This window comes from Emydura macquarii, unplaced genomic scaffold (genome assembly GCF_026122565.2).
Source record: "Emydura macquarii macquarii isolate MOO-44397 ecotype Brisbane River unplaced genomic scaffold, CSIRO-AGI_Emac_v2 contig_3511, whole genome shotgun sequence".
NCBI lineage: Eukaryota > Metazoa > Chordata > Testudines > Chelidae > Emydura > Emydura macquarii.
In genome coordinates, this window is record NW_027133648.1 from 928,052 (window position 1) to 948,550 (window position 20,499).

Below are 20,499 nucleotides of genomic sequence, written 5' to 3' on the forward strand. Positions count from 1 at the left end.
CTCAGCAGCAGGCCACAGGCACCCTGACAGGACTGTCTTGCACGTGCCAATTACAGCTGGGCCTGCCATGACAAAATGGTTGGAAACAAGGGGGGCCAGGATCCAGTCTGAGAGGTAGAACTGCACGGGCCATCTGGAGAGAGGGGGGGAGGGAGCAGAACCTGTCACCCAAGGGGTGCACTCAAGAGAGAGTCCAGAGGAGGTCTAGGACATCATTCACCCTGTACCCACAACAGGGAGGTGGAAACTGGGAATATGGTAACCTGGTGACCCAGTCTAAAGTGACATCACCCCTGGATTTCCCCTGTGCGGGAATCGCAGAGCGAGCCCTGTCTCCTGAAAAGTGTTCACAGGGCAGCAGCGGAGAGATCACACATGCAGCTCACCCCTGAGCGGTCACATCAATTATAACAAATTTTTCTTATCAATGAGAGTTTCCATTTCCTCTTGCATATTATCGAGACTCCCAAGATTGGGATATTAGCAGCTGAAACATCTTCTCTTGATCCACCTCACCACGTCAGCATGAGCCTCCACTGCCAGGAGCAGCCTCCCCCATCAGACCCTGTGCACTGGGGTCAACAACTGCCCTACAATGCTTCCTCTGCTGTGGGGAAGCGAACATGCTGCCATGATGACCCCACCCAGCACAATACACCCAACAACACTGCAGCCCCACAACAACGGTGGGCCACCACATAGCGCCAGTACAGTGCACCCAACCACCGCTAGCCCTCCCCCATCCCATGATGCCGCCCCTCTTCGCTCCAGCCCAGTGCACCCAACCAACTCTGTTTCTCCCCACACCAGCGTCGCCTTGCAATGACACTGCCCCGCCCCCACCCTGTGCCCGTTCAGTGCACCCAACCCACCCCACCCCACCAGTGCACCTCAATGATACTGCCCCTCCCCCACCCTGTGCCAGTACTGTGCACCCCAGCAACACTGTGAACCCACCCTAGGCGAGCACACCTTGACACCGCCCCATGACACAGCACACCCCCTCGCCAGGCCAAGAAATTGCACTGCAGATCTCAAACCAAGGACACCGCTCCTCAGCCCCACTCTCTCATGAGGACAGCACCCCCTCCTTTGCCCCAGGCCCCTCTCACTGGGGTGAGCTTGAGGTCCTGCAGCACATCATCCATGTAGTGATACTCAGAGAGCTCCATCTCCACCATCTCGTTCTTCAGCTCCAGCAGACGGCCCATCACCCCATCCAGCACGTGCCGCAGCACCCGGCGCTTCTGCGGATGCACCATTTGGTCATAGCAGGTCTCCAGGCAGCGCACGATCTGCAGGTAGCGCAGGAAGAGGGTGGCCAGTATGTGGAAGAACAGCCTTCGGTCCTTCTCCGGCCGCAGGGGCTGAGATGGCAGCTCCTGGGCCAGCAGCTCCTGCAGGGCAGCCTGAGACTCCAGCCACATCTTTGTATAGGTGCTAGAGAGAGCAACACCTCCTCAGTGCACAGGAGCTGGGGATTTGGCCGCAGCCCACGACGCTGGGGCCTAACTTCCCCTTTATCCTGCCCCCACCTCAGCAATGATTCTCTGGCAGCCACTTCCCTGACAGCGGGCCTATAGGTCTATGGGCTAGTACCGAAAACAGCCTGAGCGTAACTCACAGGTTCACCTCGCTGTATGGACGGGCATCACCAGTCCCCTCCCCTCGCCTTAAACAGCAACCCAGCTCAGCCCACCCGCCTCCCCCCACCTCAACCCCCGAGTCAGGCATTCAACCCTGGACGTGGCAGTCAGACTGTCTTCTGGTGCCTTCCCCACCCCCACCCTGAATCAGCCCAGGGCCTGCACCCTTCACCTGCACCCATCCCCCCACCCATACACCTGCCCCACAATACCCTGTGCCCCCTGCAGTGCCCCACTGCCCGCACCCCTCAACCTGCACCGATCCCCCCACCCATACACCTGCCCCACAATACCCTGTGCCCCCTGCAGTGCCCCACTGCCCGCACCCCTCAACCTGCACCGATCCCCCCACCCATACACCTGCCCCACAATACCCTGTGCCCCCTGCAGTGCCCCACTGCCCGCACCCCTCAACCTGCACCGATCCCCCCACCCATACACCTGCCCCACAATACCCTGTGCCCCCTGCATTGCCCCACTGCCCGCACCCCTCAACCTGCACCGATCCCCCCACCCATACACCTGCCCCACAATACCCTGTGCCCCCTGCAGTGCCCCACTGCCCGCACCCCTCAACCTGCACTGATCCCCCACCCATACACCTGCCCCACAATACCCTGTGCCCCCTGCATTGCCCCACTGCCCGCACCCCTCAACCTGCACCGATCCCCCCACCCATACACCTGCCCCACAATACCCTGTGCCCCCTGCATTGCCCCACTGCCCGCACCCCTCAACCTGCACCGATCCCCCCACCCATACACCTGCCCCACAATACCCTGTGCCCCCTGCAGTGCCCCACTGCCCGCACCCCTCAACCTGCACCGATCCCCCCACCCATACACCTGCCCCACAATACCCTGTGCCCCCTGCAGTGCCCCACTGCCCGCCCCTCAACCTGCACCGATCCCCCCACCCATACACCTGCCCCACAATACCCTGTGCCCCCTGCATTGCCCCACTGCCCGCACCCCTCAACCTGCACCGATCCCCCCACCCATACACCTGCCCCACAATACCCTGTGCCCCTCCCAGCCCCCCCACATTGTCCCAGTGCCTGCACCGATCCCCCCGCCCATACACCTGCCCCACAAGACCCCGTGCCCCGCCCCTTGCCTGCACCCCATCGTGCCCCCCCCGCGCCCGGTGCCCCCCCGGATAAAGGGCAGGGTTTCCCCCGCCCCCTCCTGGGCCGGGCCCCACCTGCTAGACATGGCGCCCACGCGCCTTCCCGCTCGCGCCCGGAGCTGCCCCGCCCCCGGCTCCCTCTCGCGTGGGGCATTGTCCCGTCACCCGCAGAACAAACCCCGCCCCCGCCCGGCCCGTTCCCATGGAGACCGTGCAACGCTCGCTGCCCGCCCGGCCCCGGGACCCAGACCCGCGTCCCCTCCCCCCGCACAGCCCGGCCCCCCCCAGACCCGCGCCCTCCCCCCCCGCACAGCCGGGGTCCCGGGGGAAGCTCCCCGCAGGGCTGCGGATCCAGCCCCCGCCCCGGGGAAGCCTTGTCCTGCTTCGCCCCGCAGCCCCTCCTCGGCAGCGCCGCTGCCCCAGTGTCCGGGGGGGGGGGGCAGGGGGGGGGTTAAACCTGATTCGTCCCGTGACACCCCCCCCCCCCCCCCCGGTGCCCTGCCTGGCCTGGCCCCCCCACCCCACACACACACCGACACACAGACAGACGGACACTGCCTCTGCTGAGGGACCGCAGGCTTTATTCAGGGGACGTGGACAGAGGCAGGGGCTCGGCAGCCCCCCACCCCCTGCCCCTCACTTGCTGCTGGTGTACTTGGTGACGGCCTTGGTGCCCTCGGACACGGCGTGCTTGGCCAGCTCCCCGGGCAGCAGCAGGCGCACGGCCGTCTGCACCTCGCGGCTGGTGATGGTGGAGCGCTTGTTGTACTGCGCCAGGCGGGAGGCCTCCGTGGCGATGCGCTCGAAGACGTCGTTCACAAAGGAGTTCATGATGCTCATGGCCTTGGAGGAGATGCCGGTGTCGGGGTGAACCTGCCAGGCAAGGGAAGAGCGTGAGACGGGCCGTAGCTGGCGCCCCGGCCCTGCCTCTGGGCCTTCCTCCACCCCAGGGGAGCTGCAGGAAAGGCCTGACCGCGTGGCACGCAGCAGGCAGACGGGGCCTTTCTGGCCTGGACACAGCGGTAGGGAGAAGAAATAAGGGCCTGGGAACCTAAGGCGGGCACCAGCCCTGCTTCCAGGGCAGCCCACGTTCAGCTGGGTTTGTCCTAGCACCATTGCCTACTCCAGCCCGGCCTCAGGCTTGGCAGTGGCCAGTCACAGCCCATTTTTCCTTCTTCAGCTAGGACAGGAATAGCCAGAGGCCTCGGTCAGGGATCAGGCCCTGTCATGCTGGGTGCTGCAGAGGGAGTGTCCCAGAGCTCCTCCTTCTTGGGAACAGACAGGGGTGTGTGGAACAATGTGTACGGTGGGGGTGCTGAGAGCCACTGAACCAAACTGTAAACCCCATCTATGATGGGCACCACTTCAAGCCAGGGGGTGAGGCAGCCCCCCCGCCAGCATCTCTCACACACACACACACACACACACACACACACCCCTGCCCTCCTTCAGCAGGCTTAGAGCAATAAAGCACTCAGCACCCAGGTTTCAGCATACCTGGGCTAGGCTGCTCAACCCCAGCAGATATTGGGGAGGGAGCCTCAGCTACCACCTCCTTCCCCCATCCACTCTGCCACAAGCTGCAGCGCTATGGCACAGAGCCATCAAGCAGCCCTTGGCTGAGGGAGTCCAGCACGGCCATAGCAGATGCCAGCTCCCTCCAGCTTCTGTGTAGACAATTGCTCTAGGTTGCCCACAAGCCCTAGCACTAGCCCTTGCCACATCCCAAAGTAGGGGAGGGCCAGCCCTCATCTCTAGGGCTCTGGGACGACAAGACTCATCCATGGCCCATGGAGTTCAGAGCTCCTGAACTGCTGTAGGACCAGCGGCATTGACAGAAGGTAACTAAGCCCAGAAGTTAGTGGAGGTTGGGTGAAGACACCAGGCATTGGTCACAATAGAGTGATAGGTGGGATGCAACAGGAGGGGAGACCAAGACTGAGCCTAGAAGGGAGAGATCCAGACCAGGAATCAGCATACATGCAGGTCAGAGCACCAGTGCGAGGGATAAAATCCTGGGGAAGTGGCTGCTAGCAACAACAGTCCTAGTCCCAAGGAAAGACTAGGATGGGACACCCAATAGGGTCTTGCAGTGCCTATGCCCCTCTCCACTGCCACCCCTCAGCAAGTTCACATCACCAAGAGATCATGAAGGAGGAGGCTAGAGTCAGGCAGACAACACTCAGAAGCAAATACACACATTCAATGCCCCCCACCCAGCCCCAGTCTCCCTCTGGGACTCCCCTCCCACCTGCAGAGGGGACAAGATAATGACTAGAATTGAGTGAGTGCTGAGAGTAGCCAGATGAGCTAAGAAGCTGGTCACTCACCTGTTTCAGTACTTTGTAGATATAGACTGAGTAGGTTTCCCGTCTCTTCACCTTCCGCTTAGATTTCTTGTCCCCAGAGGCAGAGGTAGGGGCTCGGCCTCGCTTTGGCCCAGCTTCAGCACTCATTCTTGGTACCACTCCAGACAGCACCAACCACACTACAGACAAATCCCAGTCACTACTGCACCTAGGCATGGTTATATAGTGAGGGCCTCACCTGCCACAGCTGAGACTACTAAGGAGACGAGGCGCTCCCAGGTGTGGAGCCAGCCAGCCATTCTTCCCTGGGTGAGAACCCCACCCGCTCAGAAAGGAACTGGGGGGAAACTAGTGTGGTTCAATAACATTTTAATGGCCTGCCAAACCACCAAAGTCTAACAAAGGCAGAGCCCAGAGTCCTTCACAGAGACCCAGGTTCCATCTGCATAGGGCCAAAGTTGGGGGTTGGTCCCCAATACACTCAGGCAGGGTCTGCACTGGGTATCAGAGAGTTGTCTCCTGGATCCACCCCTGCTCCGTGGGAAGTTTGCTAATCATAACAGAGGGACCAACCATCTTCCCCCAAGAAGTGCTGGAACCGGCTGGTGCCAAAGTATGCGTGTGTGAAGGGCACTCCCATCCCCCCTGGGCCAAGCAAAAAGCATTGCTGCCACTGGATGCTTAGCAGCAGGAAGGAAACATTGGCCCTCTGGCTGCACAATTGCAATGAGGTGACCGCTGCAAGCCGTGTGACCCCCATCCCCAGCCCAGGCTCCTCTCGGGAGTCATGTCCCACTCTCACAAAGGGGACACATGGCAAAGACTGGGGTGAACTCTGTGGCAGTAGTGCCTCCATGGACACTTCTGGTCTTTGGTGCCAGCATGAATCTTTTCACCACCAGGGTGATGTGCAGGGCTGACACACCAGGGCTGCGTCTCTGGAGCTCTCCTGGGAATGATTCAGTGACCAGAAACTAACGGTAGAAATCAGGAGGCACAAAGCAGAATCTTAGCCCAGAGAGGTGAGACTGTGCAGCCAGTGTGATGGCGGAGAGACTGAGATGCTTTCTACCCAATGGCCCACCTAGGAGAGCAAGAGATGAGCGAGAACCATAACAGCCCACTCCTGAAGGATGATGAATGAAAGCCATGCTGCCCCTAGGAGCTGGAGAGAAGCAGAGCCCCATGCTATGAAGCTGGTGCCAGCAGGCCAGAAACAGAAGGCGATGACAGTGGACATGGGATTACACTCCACACACTGTGTCTGACCCCTTCCTGGGTGAGTCGCACCCACCTCTGACCCAGAGCAGGGGGAGGGGCTGTCTGGCTCTTTCTTACACTTTGGCAGTCCTTGTATAGATTGTCTTGCCAATAACATCTCACTGAATTGAATTTTATCCCAGGCCCATCCCCCAGGAGATGGCTCAGAGGGCATGTCCCGATGGAAACACAAGCATTGGCACCACCGGGGGAGTGCCTATGAAAGGCTCACTCTGTGAGCCAGGACAATCCAAACAAACACTGATGAATGTGCGGAGAAGGTGCCACTTCTGCCAGCCCCACGTCTGGGTTCCCATCTGCAGCTGACTGAAGAAGTCAGTATCAATGCACAGCGCACGAGCCCCTGGCTGTAGCAGTGAGCAGGCGGTCACGCAGTGCCAGAGCCCATCCCTGCTGGGGGTGAGAGAGGTTGGCCAGTCAGAGACTGTCCCTAGGGTTCAGAGTAGTCTAATCGGCATCGGGCCCTGTGTCCAGTCTGGTGGAGGGGCCACACTGAGATTAGGGGTTGGTCAGCATCAGGATCTCTGCTTGGCTAGAGGCCACATGTGGCTCAGATGTGACACAGCTTCCCCTGCAGTATGATTGATGAAGGGGATCGTATTTATGTAAAAGACGGCTGTGCGGCACGTCACTTGGTCCGACATGACATTCTGCTTTAAAAAAATAGAATTATACACACCGAACATGGCACCTATTCAATGGATTGAAAACTGGCCAAGTGACAGATCTCAACATGTAACTAAACAGGGAATCATCATCCAGCAGGTGTGTTTCTAGTGGGATCCTGCAGGGATCAGTTCTTAGCCCTAACGATTTAACATTTTTGTCAGTGACCTGGAAGAAAACAAACCCATTCCTGATTTACCGGTAAATTTGCAGCTGACACAAACATTGAGGAAGAGGTAAATAATGAAGAGGACAGGACACTAAAAGCAATCTGGACCACTTGATAAGCTGAGCACAAGCAAACAATGGCCAAATGTACTTATCCGTCTAGGAACAAATAATGACAACCGTATTTACAGAATGGCAGACTCTCTTCTGGGAAGCAGAAAAAGACCGTGTTTTCCAATGACTAATCAGCTGACTGTAAGCCCCTGTCCAGGACTGTGGACAAAAGAGCCAATGTAATCCTTGAAGGTATCAGTGGGAATATTGAGTAACAGTAGCAAGGTTGTACTACCCCGGTATTTGGCTCTGGTGCAACCACTGTTGCAGTGCCGTGTCCAGTTCTGGTGTCCACAATTCAAGGATGTTGATAAATTGCAGAGGGTTCAGAGAAGAGCCAAGAGAATGATTAAAGGATTGGAAAACCTGCCTTATAGTGATAGACTCAAGGGCCCAGATCCTCCCCCCTCCCCCCACAGTTAGGCACTTAAACTCCAGACTTAGGCACTGAGTAAATTTAAGGACCCTAAATATTCAGGGTAAAAGTTCCTTTGACACTTATGTTTCTACCTCTGGGTTTCCCCTCTAGATGTCCAGATGCCTGTCTCCCACCTAAGCCCCAGAGCGATTCATGCACCAGAGAAGACAACCATTTGGCTGCCTAAAGTCACATGCAGGGCCCAATCTGGTAAGCATGTTCAGAGGCTGGCTGCTGGATCCAGGAGAAGGAAGAGGTGGTGGTGGTGTTGTTCTACTGAGGAGAAATATTTCATAGTAGTTAGGCCAGGAAGTGAATGACTCTATAGTCCAGTGGTTAGGGCACCCTCCACCCCGCAGGAAGTGGGAGACTCCTAATCCAGTCTCCCTGCACCAGTCACTCTTTAATGATTTAATCCACAGTGGAACAGCTTCAAAGGAAGTCACTGAGGGAGCCCCACATCAGAATATCCCATAGCTCAATAGTTCATGCACTTTTCAGAGGTGGGAGACCCCTTTTGCAGCCTGGACACAGGTGCCTCTGAGAGGGGAGGAACTTAAGGCACACCCACCTCATTGGCATCTCCCCCACCTCCCATTCTGGCCTTTGTGGATTGAATGTTTAGGCTCCCATCTTTTCCCATTCATCATATAGGCATTGGGCCCGCAGTGTTGTTCCTGTGATTTCCTAGGCACTGTGACGCTCAATGTTGCATTGCCTTTGTGGATTCCACCCATGGATCTCAACCTATTTAGTTAAACCAAGAGAAATTTAAGGAGTGACTTGATCAAAATCTGTAAGTAGATACATGGAGACCAGATGAAAATTTGACAAAGGACTCTTCAATCTAGCAAATAAAGGTATAACAAGATCCAATGGCCAGAAGTCAAAGCTAAACAAATTCATACTAGAAATAAGGTGCAGTTTTTTAACAGTGAGGCCTATTAACAATTGGAACAATTTACCAAGGGTTGTGGTGGATTCTGCATCACTTGGAAAGATTTAAATAAAAAAATGGGTGCTTTCCTGAGATCTGCTCTAGTTCAAACAGAAATGAATGCAGGGAAGCCAGGCATGCTCAGCCTAGGTATGTATAGGAGGCTGGAGTAAAAGACCTCTTGAGGTCCCTTCCTAAGGTCTGTATTATGCAGGTGGCCACACTAGATGATCACAGTGGTCCCTTCTGACCTTTTAATCTATGCCTATCAATTTACTGACCTCTCAATACGGTTAAGATGGACACGTCTGGCGCTGCTGTGCTGTGGGGTAAGAGCTGTGCGCCTGGCGCTGACTGGCCCCTTGCTCTTGGCCAAAGTGAGCATTAATGCCTGCCACAAAGGGGCTCTCTGGAGCCCCAAGAGGAGCCGTGTGCGCTCTAGTCTGTGGTTTTTGTTCAACTGTCCAAATCATCCCTTTGCTGCCGTGTGGCGTTTGTTCCTAGCTGGACAGGGACAGCTCATGCACACAGTCCTTGAACTCCTCTAAGCTATGACATTTAGTCACAAGTGAGCTGTGATTAGTTGCTCACCCTTTCAGCATGGCCATTCATAATCCAGCTGGGACCAAGTCTGCTCTTCTGAATAATTTGGTCAGATTTGTATGTTGTTTTCATTAACAAAAAGCATTCTCTTCCTCTCCCCCACTTCAACTGCTCCCCTAGCTTCCCAGGCCCTGCTGCCAGCATTCTGAAGATGTGTGTTCATCTTGATCAATCCTTGAACCGTCATTTAGTCAGACTGATTTAATTCCTAGAAAAAGGACACAAGGGACCATTCTGACCATCCAGTCTGGGCTCCTGCTTAGCCCAGGAAAGAGAATCTCACCCAGGGATTCCTGCATCCAGCCCATAACATCTGGTTGAGGTACAGCAAGTCTGTTAGAGAGACTCCATGTAACAGAGAATCCACAACAACCCCTAGATAAATTGTTTTAATAGTTAGTTACCCTCACTGATAAATGTGTTTTGCTTCAGCTTCCAACCACTGGATCTCATTCTGCCTTTGTCTGCTTGATCCTAGAGACATCTGCTATCAGAAATCTCTCCCCCTCTTCAGGTACATGTAGACCAGGACTGAGTCACCTCTTAATCTTCTCTTGCATAAGCTTCTTAAATCTCTCACAATAAGATTTTTTCCAGACCTTAAGTCATTTTTGTACCTCTTTTCTGAACTTTCCCATTCACATTTTTAAAATATTGACACCAGAACTGAATAGCTACAACTTCATATTAGGAGCTCATGTTTCTCCATGACCTCTTAACTCCTTTCAAGAGTCATTTCTTTCCAGGATACAGTCACCGATCCAGTTACATGTGACCTACATTCTTTGTTGCTAGATGCATGACCTGGCATTTGACTGTACAGAAAAACTGTTCAGAAAAACTGTTTTGTGTAATTCAGGTAATTCTATTGAACTAGCCTGTCCCCCCAACATTATTTATCACTTCACAAATCTTTGTCATCTGCAAGTCTTGCCAGTAGCGATTTTATAATTTCTTCTAGATCATTGATAAAGATATTTCAACAAGGACAAGTCCAGAGCCCTGCACTTAGGACAGAGGAATCCCATGCACAGCTACAGACTGGGGACCAACTAGCTAGGCAGCAGTACTGCAAAAAAGGACCTGGGTGTTACAGTGGACAAGAAGCTGGATGAATCAACAGTATGCCCTTGTTGCCAAGAAAGCTAATGGCATATTGGGCTGCATTAGAAGGAGCATTACCAGCAGATCGAGGGAATGGATTACTCCACTCATTTGGCACTGGTGAGGCCACATCTAGAATATTGTGTCCAGTTTTGGGCCCCCCACTACAAAAAGTATGGGGACAAATTGGAGTGTGCGCAGTGGAAGGTAATGAAAATGATTAGGTGGCTGGAGCACAAGACTTGAGAGGCTGAGGGAACTGGGCTTGTTTAGTCTGCAGAAGAGTGTGTGTGTGGGGGGGATTTGATAGCAGCCCTCAACTACCTGCAGGGAGTTCTAAAGAGGATGGCGGTGGGACAAGGAGCAATGGGCTCAAGTTGCAGAAGGGGAGGACCAGGTTGATATTAGGAAAAACGTTTTCACTGGAGGAGTGGTGTAATCTCCATGTTGAGAGGTTTTTAAGGTGTGGCTTGACAAAGCCCTGGCTAGCATGATTTAATTGGGGGTGGGCCTGGTTTGAGCAGCAGGGTGAGGTATAGAATAGATGACCTCCTGAGGTCCCTTCCACCCCTAATCTTCAAAGAGTCTACATTGAATAGCATTGGTTGAGAATAACTCAACCCATGACAATACTAGAAATAGCCTCTTTGTAAATAGGGAACCATCCAACTACTTTGAAATCTGTTAACCAATTTAGTTTATTTAGGGTGTGCCATATTGATTTTGTGTAGTACTATGTTTTAGTCCCATATAACATTCTGATTAAGTCAAATATCAACACTGATACTTCTGTGAACAAGATTACACACTTCTTGCCTTCCTACTTGCTGTTTAGGTTACAGGTTATCTGTCTCTTGCAATGTTTACTGCAGAAGTAGCCTTTGCAGAGTAAAGATTTTAACTTCTTTGCTTTTAACAAGTTTCTTTCACTCGGTGCAAAGTGTATGCAAAATGGATTATTACCCTATTATGGAAATAGGCACAGCCTCTGTGCCTGGACTGAAGAGATACAAGCACTGGTTCCTTTCCAGAAAGCTGCTAGAAAATGAGACAGGATTTTGGCTTCCTTTCAGCCAACTAGTGAGGAAGAACTGCCCAGCCCAAGAAACACTATCTTGATTTGCTGAAAGAGATGCATTATGTCATACTCAGTTAATACAAGAAAATAAAGGCAGGGAAGTGTCCTGGAAAAGTACAGACTTGTAGATAGTTTTTATTTAACATTTATTTATTGCACTCCTAAAACAAATGCTGCCTCTGATGTTACTATTGTATCGACTCACCTCCGTGCCTTTGTAGCTCAGATACTCACAGTTACCCCCGTTAGTGCAGGATAGGAGTCTGCACATACAAGTAAGTGCAGTGAGGTGAGGAGGCTCATGTGGGTAATAATGCCATCAGGAAAGACTCCAGCATTTCCCCCAGGCCCAGGACAGGGTGCAGCTGGGCCCTGTGTCATGCACTAAAACCCAAGAAGCTCAGCACCAGCGGAGAGTGATCTCCTATTCAGTGACAGTGGTTCCATGCTCTCACGCCCAATGCAGCTCACAGCATGAGGAAAGAAAGCAGGACACTGTTCTTCCCTCTTTATTGACTGATGGATTTTCAGGCAGATCTAGTAATTACACTGTTAAATAATCATTAAACACAAAATCAAGGCCTGAGGAGTTCAAAGTGACGTTTCTAAACTGAAGCAGAAAATTGGGGGTGAAAGGTGAGAAGATGGGCTGCTGGGTCTCCACTTCTGTGTCACTGCAATTCAGGATTTCCTGCTGCCATCGCCATGACTTCAGCCTCTTGGGAGCACAAGGTTTCAGGACGGGACACCGTCCAGATGTGGATAAAGTTGCCTGAGTGCAGTCAGATTAGAAGGCAAGGTTGTCCAGAGGTGGAGATACAGGGAAGATTGAGGAGAAGCGATATTGCAGCAGTGCTAGAACAGAGACACAGATAGCAGCAGAGTCCGATTCTAGTCAGCAGAGGGGCAGGTCAGGTTGGTCACTGTGTCAGTCTCTAGGGAGAGCACCTGACCGACCTCTGCAGCACTCACACGTTGTGGGTCTTTTTGGTGAGCTGGGGTTCCTCATCCACTAGTTTTGACTTGAGATGTTCCTTGTAAGCGAGGATGTCACCCTGCCACTTTGTGATTGTCTGCTTTTCGCAGACCCAGATCTCCTGGGCAACCTGAAAACATAGGAAGGTAGCGTTAGTGCAGCTCTGCTCAGAAGGGCACTAGGAAGGAATTCCTTTCCCTTCCCTTCTCTCCCCACATCGGGCCCCAGGCTCCCTTTTCCCCTTTTGTCCAGGCAAAGCAGGCAAGGTTCACTAACTCAGCTAAGGCATTCATAGGCGACTTAGGTGATCCTAATGATCTCTCCTGATTCATAGATTGAGGCCAGAAGAGACCATTATGGTCACCTAGTCTGGCCTCCTGCATAACAGACCACAGAATCTCATCCAGGAATTCTTGCACCCAGCCCATCACATCTGGCTGAGCTAGAGTGGGTCTGGTAGAGACAGATCCCTACGCCCAATTTACTAACTAAGAAAAGCACTTGACGAATCTGACTACCATCCCCCTCTTTACCTGCTGGATGAGCCTGAAGTCATGGCTGACAAGCATCATTCCTCCCTCAAACTCATTGATGGCATCTGCCAAAGCATCTATTGTTTCTATATCCAAGTGGTTGGTGGGTTCATCCAGGAAGAGCATGTGGGGATTCTGCCAGGCCAGCCATGCGAAACATACACGGCACTTCTGCCCATCAGAGAGGTTCCGGATAGGGCTCACCTGCCAAACAAAGACACAGCTTACAGCTCTGCAAAGGCACAAAGTGCACCAGTTCCCAGGGACTGGTCCTCCCATGAGGGTTGGGACAGAATACTGCATGCTAGAACTTAAATTCTCCACGGGCAGCACTTCTGCATCACAGAAGGGCAGCTGCAGTAGGCTCCTACCTTGACTAACCCTTCCCCCACCACTGCGCCAGAGGTACCTGCAGATTTCTGAAGTAGAAACAGGGAGTAGTCAAAGATGCTACTCACACTGGAAGTCCCAACGGGTACAGAATTAACTGAGGTCACACTAGGGGTAGTGTTACGAGAGAACTGGACTTGACATAACTGCAACCAGTTTGTCTGCTCAGCCACCATTAACTGGAAGTGAGAACACCACATAGGGAGGAATAATTTGGCCTTTGCCTATGCAGACAAAACAGCTGCACAGCTGCAGTATTGCTAATAAGGATAGATAAAGTGACAGATTCATGAGAATGGGAGGGAACTGACCTTGAACCTGGGTGTCTATGATTATGAGTTTTTTTGCTGATAGTAGAATTATTAGTTATTTTGCTGATGCCAAGAAAATTGTTAACTCAGAATAGCCTACTAGGGGGTTATGTGCTTTGTTTTGAGTAACCTATAAACGGATTAGTTAGCGTATGCAATTTGGAGAAGTTTGGAAAGGTTTTCCACGAGCTATGAGGTTGACACCCCACTCCCTAGGCTGGCCACCAGAAACCTGCTGCTGACCACTCAACACCATCTCAGACTTTGGATGACTAGAACCACTGGTCTAGAGCACCCCAAGTATAAACCAGGGGTACGCGTACCTCTGGGGGTACACAGAGGACTTCCAGGACATACATTAACTCATCTAGATACTTGCCTAGTTTTACAACAGGCTACATAAAAAGCACTAGCAAAGTCAGTAAGAATTAAAATTTCACACGACTTGTTTATACTGCTCTATATACTATACACTGAAATATAAGTACAATATTTATATTCCAATTGATTTTATAATTATGATAAAAATGAGAAAGTAATCTATTTTTCAGTAATAGTGTGCTGTGACACTTTTGTATTTTTGTGTCTGATTTTGTAAGCAAGCAGTTTTTAAGTGAAGTGAAACTTGGGGGTGCGCAAGACAAATCAGACTCCTGAAAAGGGTACAGTAGTCTGGAAAAGTTGAGACCACTGCTCTAGACCAGCAGTTCTCAAAACTATGCGGCAGGCCTCCCAAGGGAGATGTGGGACCGTGTCAAGCAAGGTTTGAGCTGTGTGCTTTTTTAAGAGCTCTAGCTCTCAGCCCCAGGTGGCTGGTCTTGTACAGAAAGGCCGTGCACACCTGGGGGGTAGAGATAAAGGGGACAGCTGGAGTCCCACCACCCAGGCTTGAGCTCTCATTTCCCCCCAGGACACCCCAAGCCCTCACGGAGGCGGCGGAGCTCTGGCCGTCAGCCCTGGGTGGGGGCAACAGCGCAGAAATAAGGTGGCAATGGGGAGCTAAGTCTGTTGTGAAAAGTGATATTGATGGACATCACTTTTCACACTGCCACCCTTATTTTTGTGCTGCTCTCTGCTCGGCCTTCAGAGCTGGGCAGTTGGTACATGTACTGGGGCTGGGGAGGAGGAGGGGAGGAGCATAAACAACTACAGACACAGAAGGGGGGACCAGTCAAATAAGTTTAAGAACCACTGTTCTAGATTAATATTTTAGATGTGTGCTTTAGACTCAATAAAAATAAGGATTTTGGGGTGAAAGCACTCTTGTGTGTACCAATCATTTATCAGATGGAGGAGCTGTGTCCCCATTGATTTATGTCCTGAAACCACTTGGGAAAATAAATACTAGTGACCACAATTTTGGATTCAGAACACCAGGGGGTAGCAGTGTTCCCACATCCTACCCAGAGCCCTAAATTCTGCCCTCAGTTTCAGAGACATTGGATGTTTCTCACAGAGTGGCAAACACGGAAAGTTAATTCCACAAAGCTAAAAACAATTAAGAGCCAAATCACTTGGGAGGAGGAATTTAAATAAAAAAAAATGTGAATGATAATTGAAAACCATTTAAGAACACCTTACTAGATGCCCCAAAAGCCACAATTAAGGAAGGCAGCCAAACTAGTTTAAAACCCAACTCTGGCTTAGAGGGGAAATGAAGGCAGTAATAATACTTAATAAAAAAAGGAAGGCAGGGGAAATTGATAGAAATCAATAAAAGAACATAAGAATGGCCATACTGGGTCAGATGTTCTTATGACTCAATTAGTCCAAGAAAAAGGCCTACTGATATGATTCAAGGACTATATTAATATCATACCAAGTAAGCAACAGAAGGGTGGTATTGGAAATCAATTAGCCAACATTTGTATGTTGTAAATTAGGTCTAATTGGTGGACAAAATAACAAGAGAGCGGGCAATTTCACCCATCACTCCCGTTTTGGTCTTTAAACGAAGACTATGGGAGGAAATTTTACAGATGACAGATGGACTACCATGATAATTGCTGACTGCCCACTGTCTCCTGTGATCTACTGTAACATCAATGGACCTTTGTCATCCTGATACCAAGAAATTTTCTTAGTGGAGAAAGAAATCCAGATGACATTGTCAATCCCATAGGCTCTGGCTCAATTCCAGTCACCTAGGATGTGAAACTTTGTCAACACCCTCTAACCCGCAGTTTGTCCTTTTCCTCTCCACCTAACATCTTCTCTTTCTTATCTCTCAAGAGTCTGGCTTAGCTGGCCAAGGCTGCATACTTTCCAACACTGCAATCAAAAAGACAGCTAAATGCAATGACCTGAACAGCCTAATAGTGGTACAAATTTGCCATATCTTGAAATGGCTGATAAGACAATGTGCTGTGCCTGTGTTTTTCCAGCAGTGAGATTGCAAGTGAGAATCAACATCAGAAACAGAAGCTGCATTTTCTCTTTGCTGTTCTGTTTTCTCCTCTAGGAAACAGTAACAGCACATTTCAGCTAACATTCTCTTTTCCCCAAAAGGACAGTCACCATCTATAATCATTGAATCATAGAACATTAGAGTTGGAAGGGACCTCAGAGGTCATCTAGTCCAACCCCGTGCTCAAAGCTGGACTAACCTCAGCTATATCATCCCAGCCAGGGCTTTGTCAAGCCTCAGCTTAAAAACCTCTAAAGATGGAGATTCCACCACCTCCCTAGGTAACCCATTCCAGTGCTTCACCACCCTCCTAGTGAAAAACTTTTTCCTAATGTCCAACCTAGACCTCCCCCACTGCAACTTGAGACCATTGCTCCTTGTTCTGTCATCTGCCACCACCGAGAACAGCCTAGCCCCATCCTCCCTGGAACCCCCTTTCAGGTAGTTAAAGGCTGCTATCAAATCCCCCCTCATTCTTCTCTTTTGCAGACTAAACAAGCCCAGTTTCCTTAGCCTCTCCTCATAAGTCCTGCGCTCCAGCCCGCTCATCATTTTTGTTGCCCTACGCTGTACTCTCTCCAACTTGTCTACATCCTTTTTGTAGTGGGGGGCCCAAAATTGGACACAATACTCTAAATGCGGCCTTACCAATACCGAATAGAGGGGAATAATCACTTCCCGCGATCTGCTGGCAATGCTCCTCCTAATGCAGCCCAATATGCTATTAGCCTTCTTGACAACCAGGGCACACTGCTGATTCGTATCCAGCTTCTTATCCACTGTTACCCCCAGGTCCTTTTCTGCAGAACTGCTTTCTAGCTCGTCAGTCCTCAGTCTATAGCTGTGCATGGGATTCTTCCTTTCTAAGTGGAGGACTCTGCACTTTTCTTTGTTGAACCTCATTAGATGTCTTTTGGCCCAATCCTCCAGTTTGTTTAGGTCACTCTGTATCCTATTTCTACCTTCCAGGGTATCTACCACTCCCCCCAGCTTAGTGTCATTCGCAAACTTGCTGAGGGTGCAATCTACCCCATCCTCCAGATCATTAATGAAAATGTTGAACAAAACCGGCCCCAGGACCGACCCTTGGGGCACTCCGCTTGTGACCAGTTGCCAGCTAGACTGGAGCCATTGATCACTACTTGTTGAGCCCTATGCTATTAATAGTATTAATAATACTATTTCAGAGACAGTCAGGTAGGGTTGTATGCATGCATTTTTCATTCTAAAAACCCTTTCTTCAGCTAAAGGGAAAGAGAACAAGGGACACTGTTAAAATGAAAGCCTTACTTAACACTTAAACATTTGAAATACTTTTAACTGCTTCTTTCTTTTCTGTATCTTTAATAAAAAATTTTAAGGGATTCTTAATGGTGTCTTCCATCATATTAAGCAGGCTAAGGTCTCCATATGCCACACTCCAAACCTGGTTTGAGCCTATATATTCCATCTAAATAAATACAAAATACAGTTCCATTCCAGAGAGTGGATGCAACTCAAGACAAGCTCATACCTCTTTGTATTGTGACCCAAGGGTCAGATCAAGGACCAAGTGTGGTCAGGCTGGGTTAGTATATGAATGGGAAAGATCCAATAATCCAAAAATAAGGGGGAGTGGAAGGTGCAATGTAACAGTTCTGTTCCCTTCCAGCCACTGATACTAAAGAGGCTTCATCACAAAAACCTAGTCCACATGGACTGCGAGGTGAAGGAGAGAAGGATCCTAGGACTGGCCTTCAGACAGAGACCCTGTGAACTAATGGGCCCGTTTCTTTCTGTTTAGGTACTGTGCTACACCAGCTACTGGGTACGGCCAACAATCTAATAGTCATGGTGACCTGTGGTACGTGCGCCATGTTTTCGTTCCTGCTAAAGACGGAAGAGATTTCTCGTATATGACGTGTAAATTGTTGGCCATTCAGGGGAAGATAATCTGTGGTTTAGAAGTGCAAGCATCAGTGCTACATAGCATCCATGCAGACAAAGACTTTGATATATTGAATGCAAGAAGCCTGGGAAACAAGCAGGAGGAATTGGAAGTCCTGGCAGTCAAGAAACTATGACATGACTGGAATAACTGAGACTTGGTGGAGTAACTCACACAACTGGAGCACTGTCATGGATGGGTATAAACTGTTCAGGAAGGACAGGCAGGGGCGAAAGGGTAGAGGAGTTGCACTGTATATAAGAGCTCTATGATTGCTCTGAGCTCCAGTATGAAACTGGAGATAAGCCAGTTGAGAGTCTCTGGGTTAACCTTAGAAGCAAGAACAATAAGAGTGATGTCGTGGTGGTCTATAACAGACACCCACCAGACCAGGAGGACGAGGTAGATGAGGCTTTCTTCAGTCAACTAGGGAAAGTTTCCAGTTCACAGGACCTGATTCTCATGGGGGACTTCAATCATCCTGACATCTGCTGGAAGAGCAATACAGCAGAGCACAAACAATCCAGGAAGTTTTTGGAGAGTGTTGCAGACAGCTTCCTGGTGCAAGTGCTGAAGCAACCAACTAGGGGCCGTGCTTCTCTTGACCTGCTGCTCACAAACAGGGAAGATTTGGTAGGGAAGCAGAAGTGGGTGGCAACCTAGGCAGCAGTGACCATGAGATTGTCGAGTTCAGGATCCTGACAAAAGGAAGAAAGGAGAACAGCAGAATACAGACCATGGACTTCAGAAAAGTGGACTTTGACTCCCTCAGGGAGCTGATGGGCAGGATCCCCTGGGAGACTAATATGAGGGGGAAAGGAACCCAAAAGAGCTGGCTGTATTTTAAAGAAACCTTATTGAGGGGGCAGGAACAAACCATCCCGATATGCAGAAAGAAGAGCAAATATGGTAGGCGTCCAGCTTGGCTTAACAAAAGTCTTTGGCGAACTTAAACACAAAAAAGAAGATTACAAGAAGTGGAAGCTTGGTCAGATGACTAGGGAGGAGAATAAAAATGCTGCTCGAACATGCAGGAATGAAATCAGGAAGGCCAAAGCACAATTGGAGTTGCAGCTAGCAAGGGACGTGAAGGGGAACAAAAAGGGTTTCTACAGGTATGTTACCAACAAGAGGAAGATTAGGGAAAGTGTGTGCCTCCCCCATTCTGTAAGGGGCGATCTAGTGACAGAGGATGTGGAGAAAGCGGAGGTACTCAATGCCTTTTTTGCCTCTGTCTTCACAGACAAGGTCAGCTCCCAGACAGCTGCACTGGGTGACACAGTATGGGAAGGAGGTGAACATCCCGCAGTGCTGAAGGAACAGGTCCAAGACTATTTAGAAAGATTGGACATACACAAGTCCATGGGGCCAGATGCAATGCACCCGAGGGTGCTGAGGGAGTTGGCTGGTGTGATTTCAGAGCCATTGGCTATTATCTTTGAAAGCTCATGGCAATTCAGGGAGATCCATGATGACTGGAAAAAAGCAAATATAGTGCCCATCTTCAAAAAAGGGAGGAAAGAGGATCCAGGGAACCACAGACCGGTCAGCCTCACCTCAATCCCTGGAAAAATCATGGAACAGGTCCTTAAGGAATCCATTTTAAGGCACTTGGAAGAGAGGAAGGTGATCAGGAACAGTCAACATGGATTCACCAAGGGAAAGTCATGTCTGACCAACCTGACTGCTTTCTATGATGAGGTGACTGGCTCTGTGGATGTAGGGAAAGCGGTGGATGTGATATACCTTGACTTTAGCAAAGCTTTTGATACTGTCTCTCACAGTATTCTTATCAGCAAGTTAAAGAAGTATGGGTTGGATGAATGGACTATAAAATGGATAGAGAACTGGCTAGAGCATAGGGCTCAATGAATAGTGATCAATGGCTCCATGTCTAGCTGGCAGATGGTCACAAGCGGAGTGCCCCAGGGTCGGTGCTGGGGCCAGTTTTGTTCAACATCTTCATTAATGATCTGGAGGATGGGGTAGATTGCACCCTCAGCAAGTTTGCAGATGACACTAAGCTAGGGGGAGTGGTAGATACGCTGGAAGGTAGGGATAGGATACAGTAGGACCTAAACAAACTGGAGGATTGAGCCAAAAGAAATCTGATGACGTTCAACAAAGAAAAGTGCAGAGTCCTGCACTTTGGATGGAAGAATCCCATGCACAGCTATAGACTGAGGACCGATGAGCTAGGCAGCAGTTCTGCAGAAAAGGACCTGGGGGTTACAGTGGATAAGAAGCTAGACATGAGTCAGCAGCGTGCCCCGGCTGCCAAGAAGGCTAATAGCATATTGGGCTGCATTAGTAGGCGCATTGCCAGCAGATCGCGGGAAGTGATTATTCCCCTCTATTCAGCATTCGTGAGGCCGCATTTGGAGTATTGTGTCCAATTTTGGGCCCCCCACTACAAAAAGGATGTGGACAAATTGGAGAGTCTCCAGCGTAGGGCAACCAAAATGATTAGGGGGCTGGAGCACAAGACTTATGAGGAGAGGCT

General features: G+C 50.5%; 3 protein-coding genes across 6 annotated transcripts in view; all 3 read right to left on the reverse strand.

The window, feature by feature from the left end:
• The window catches only part of IQCA1L (IQ motif containing with AAA domain 1 like), a 52,266-nt gene extending 51,074 nt beyond the window's left edge, over positions 1 to 1,192 (reverse strand). For both annotated transcript variants that reach the window (XM_067535677.1, XM_067535678.1), the window contains exon 1: positions 1,113 to 1,192. In XM_067535677.1, the coding sequence (XP_067391778.1) occupies positions 1,113 to 1,181 (69 nt within the window). In that variant the 5' untranslated portion in view covers positions 1,182 to 1,192. The remainder of the gene's footprint in view (positions 1 to 1,112) is intronic.
• Positions 1,193 to 3,324: 2,132 nt separating this feature from the next.
• On the reverse strand, positions 3,325 to 5,268 carry H2BK1 (H2B.K variant histone 1). Its single transcript, XM_067535665.1, has 2 exons — positions 5,105 to 5,268; positions 3,325 to 3,647 (listed from the first exon to the last, which is right to left on the reverse strand). The coding sequence occupies exons 1-2, from the start codon at positions 5,228 to 5,230 to the stop codon at positions 3,411 to 3,413; spliced, it is 363 nt and encodes a 120-aa protein (XP_067391766.1). The 5' UTR covers positions 5,231 to 5,268; the 3' UTR covers positions 3,325 to 3,410.
• Positions 5,269 to 11,571: 6,303 nt separating this feature from the next.
• The window catches only part of ABCF2 (ATP binding cassette subfamily F member 2), a 34,692-nt gene continuing 25,764 nt past the window's right edge, over positions 11,572 to 20,499 (reverse strand). For all 3 annotated transcript variants that reach the window (XM_067535669.1, XM_067535667.1, XM_067535668.1), the window contains 2 exons: positions 12,962 to 13,165; positions 11,572 to 12,558 (listed from right to left, as the gene is read on the reverse strand). In XM_067535669.1, the coding sequence (XP_067391770.1) occupies positions 12,421 to 12,558; positions 12,962 to 13,165 (342 nt within the window). In that variant the 3' untranslated portion in view covers positions 11,572 to 12,420. The remainder of the gene's footprint in view (positions 12,559 to 12,961; positions 13,166 to 20,499) is intronic.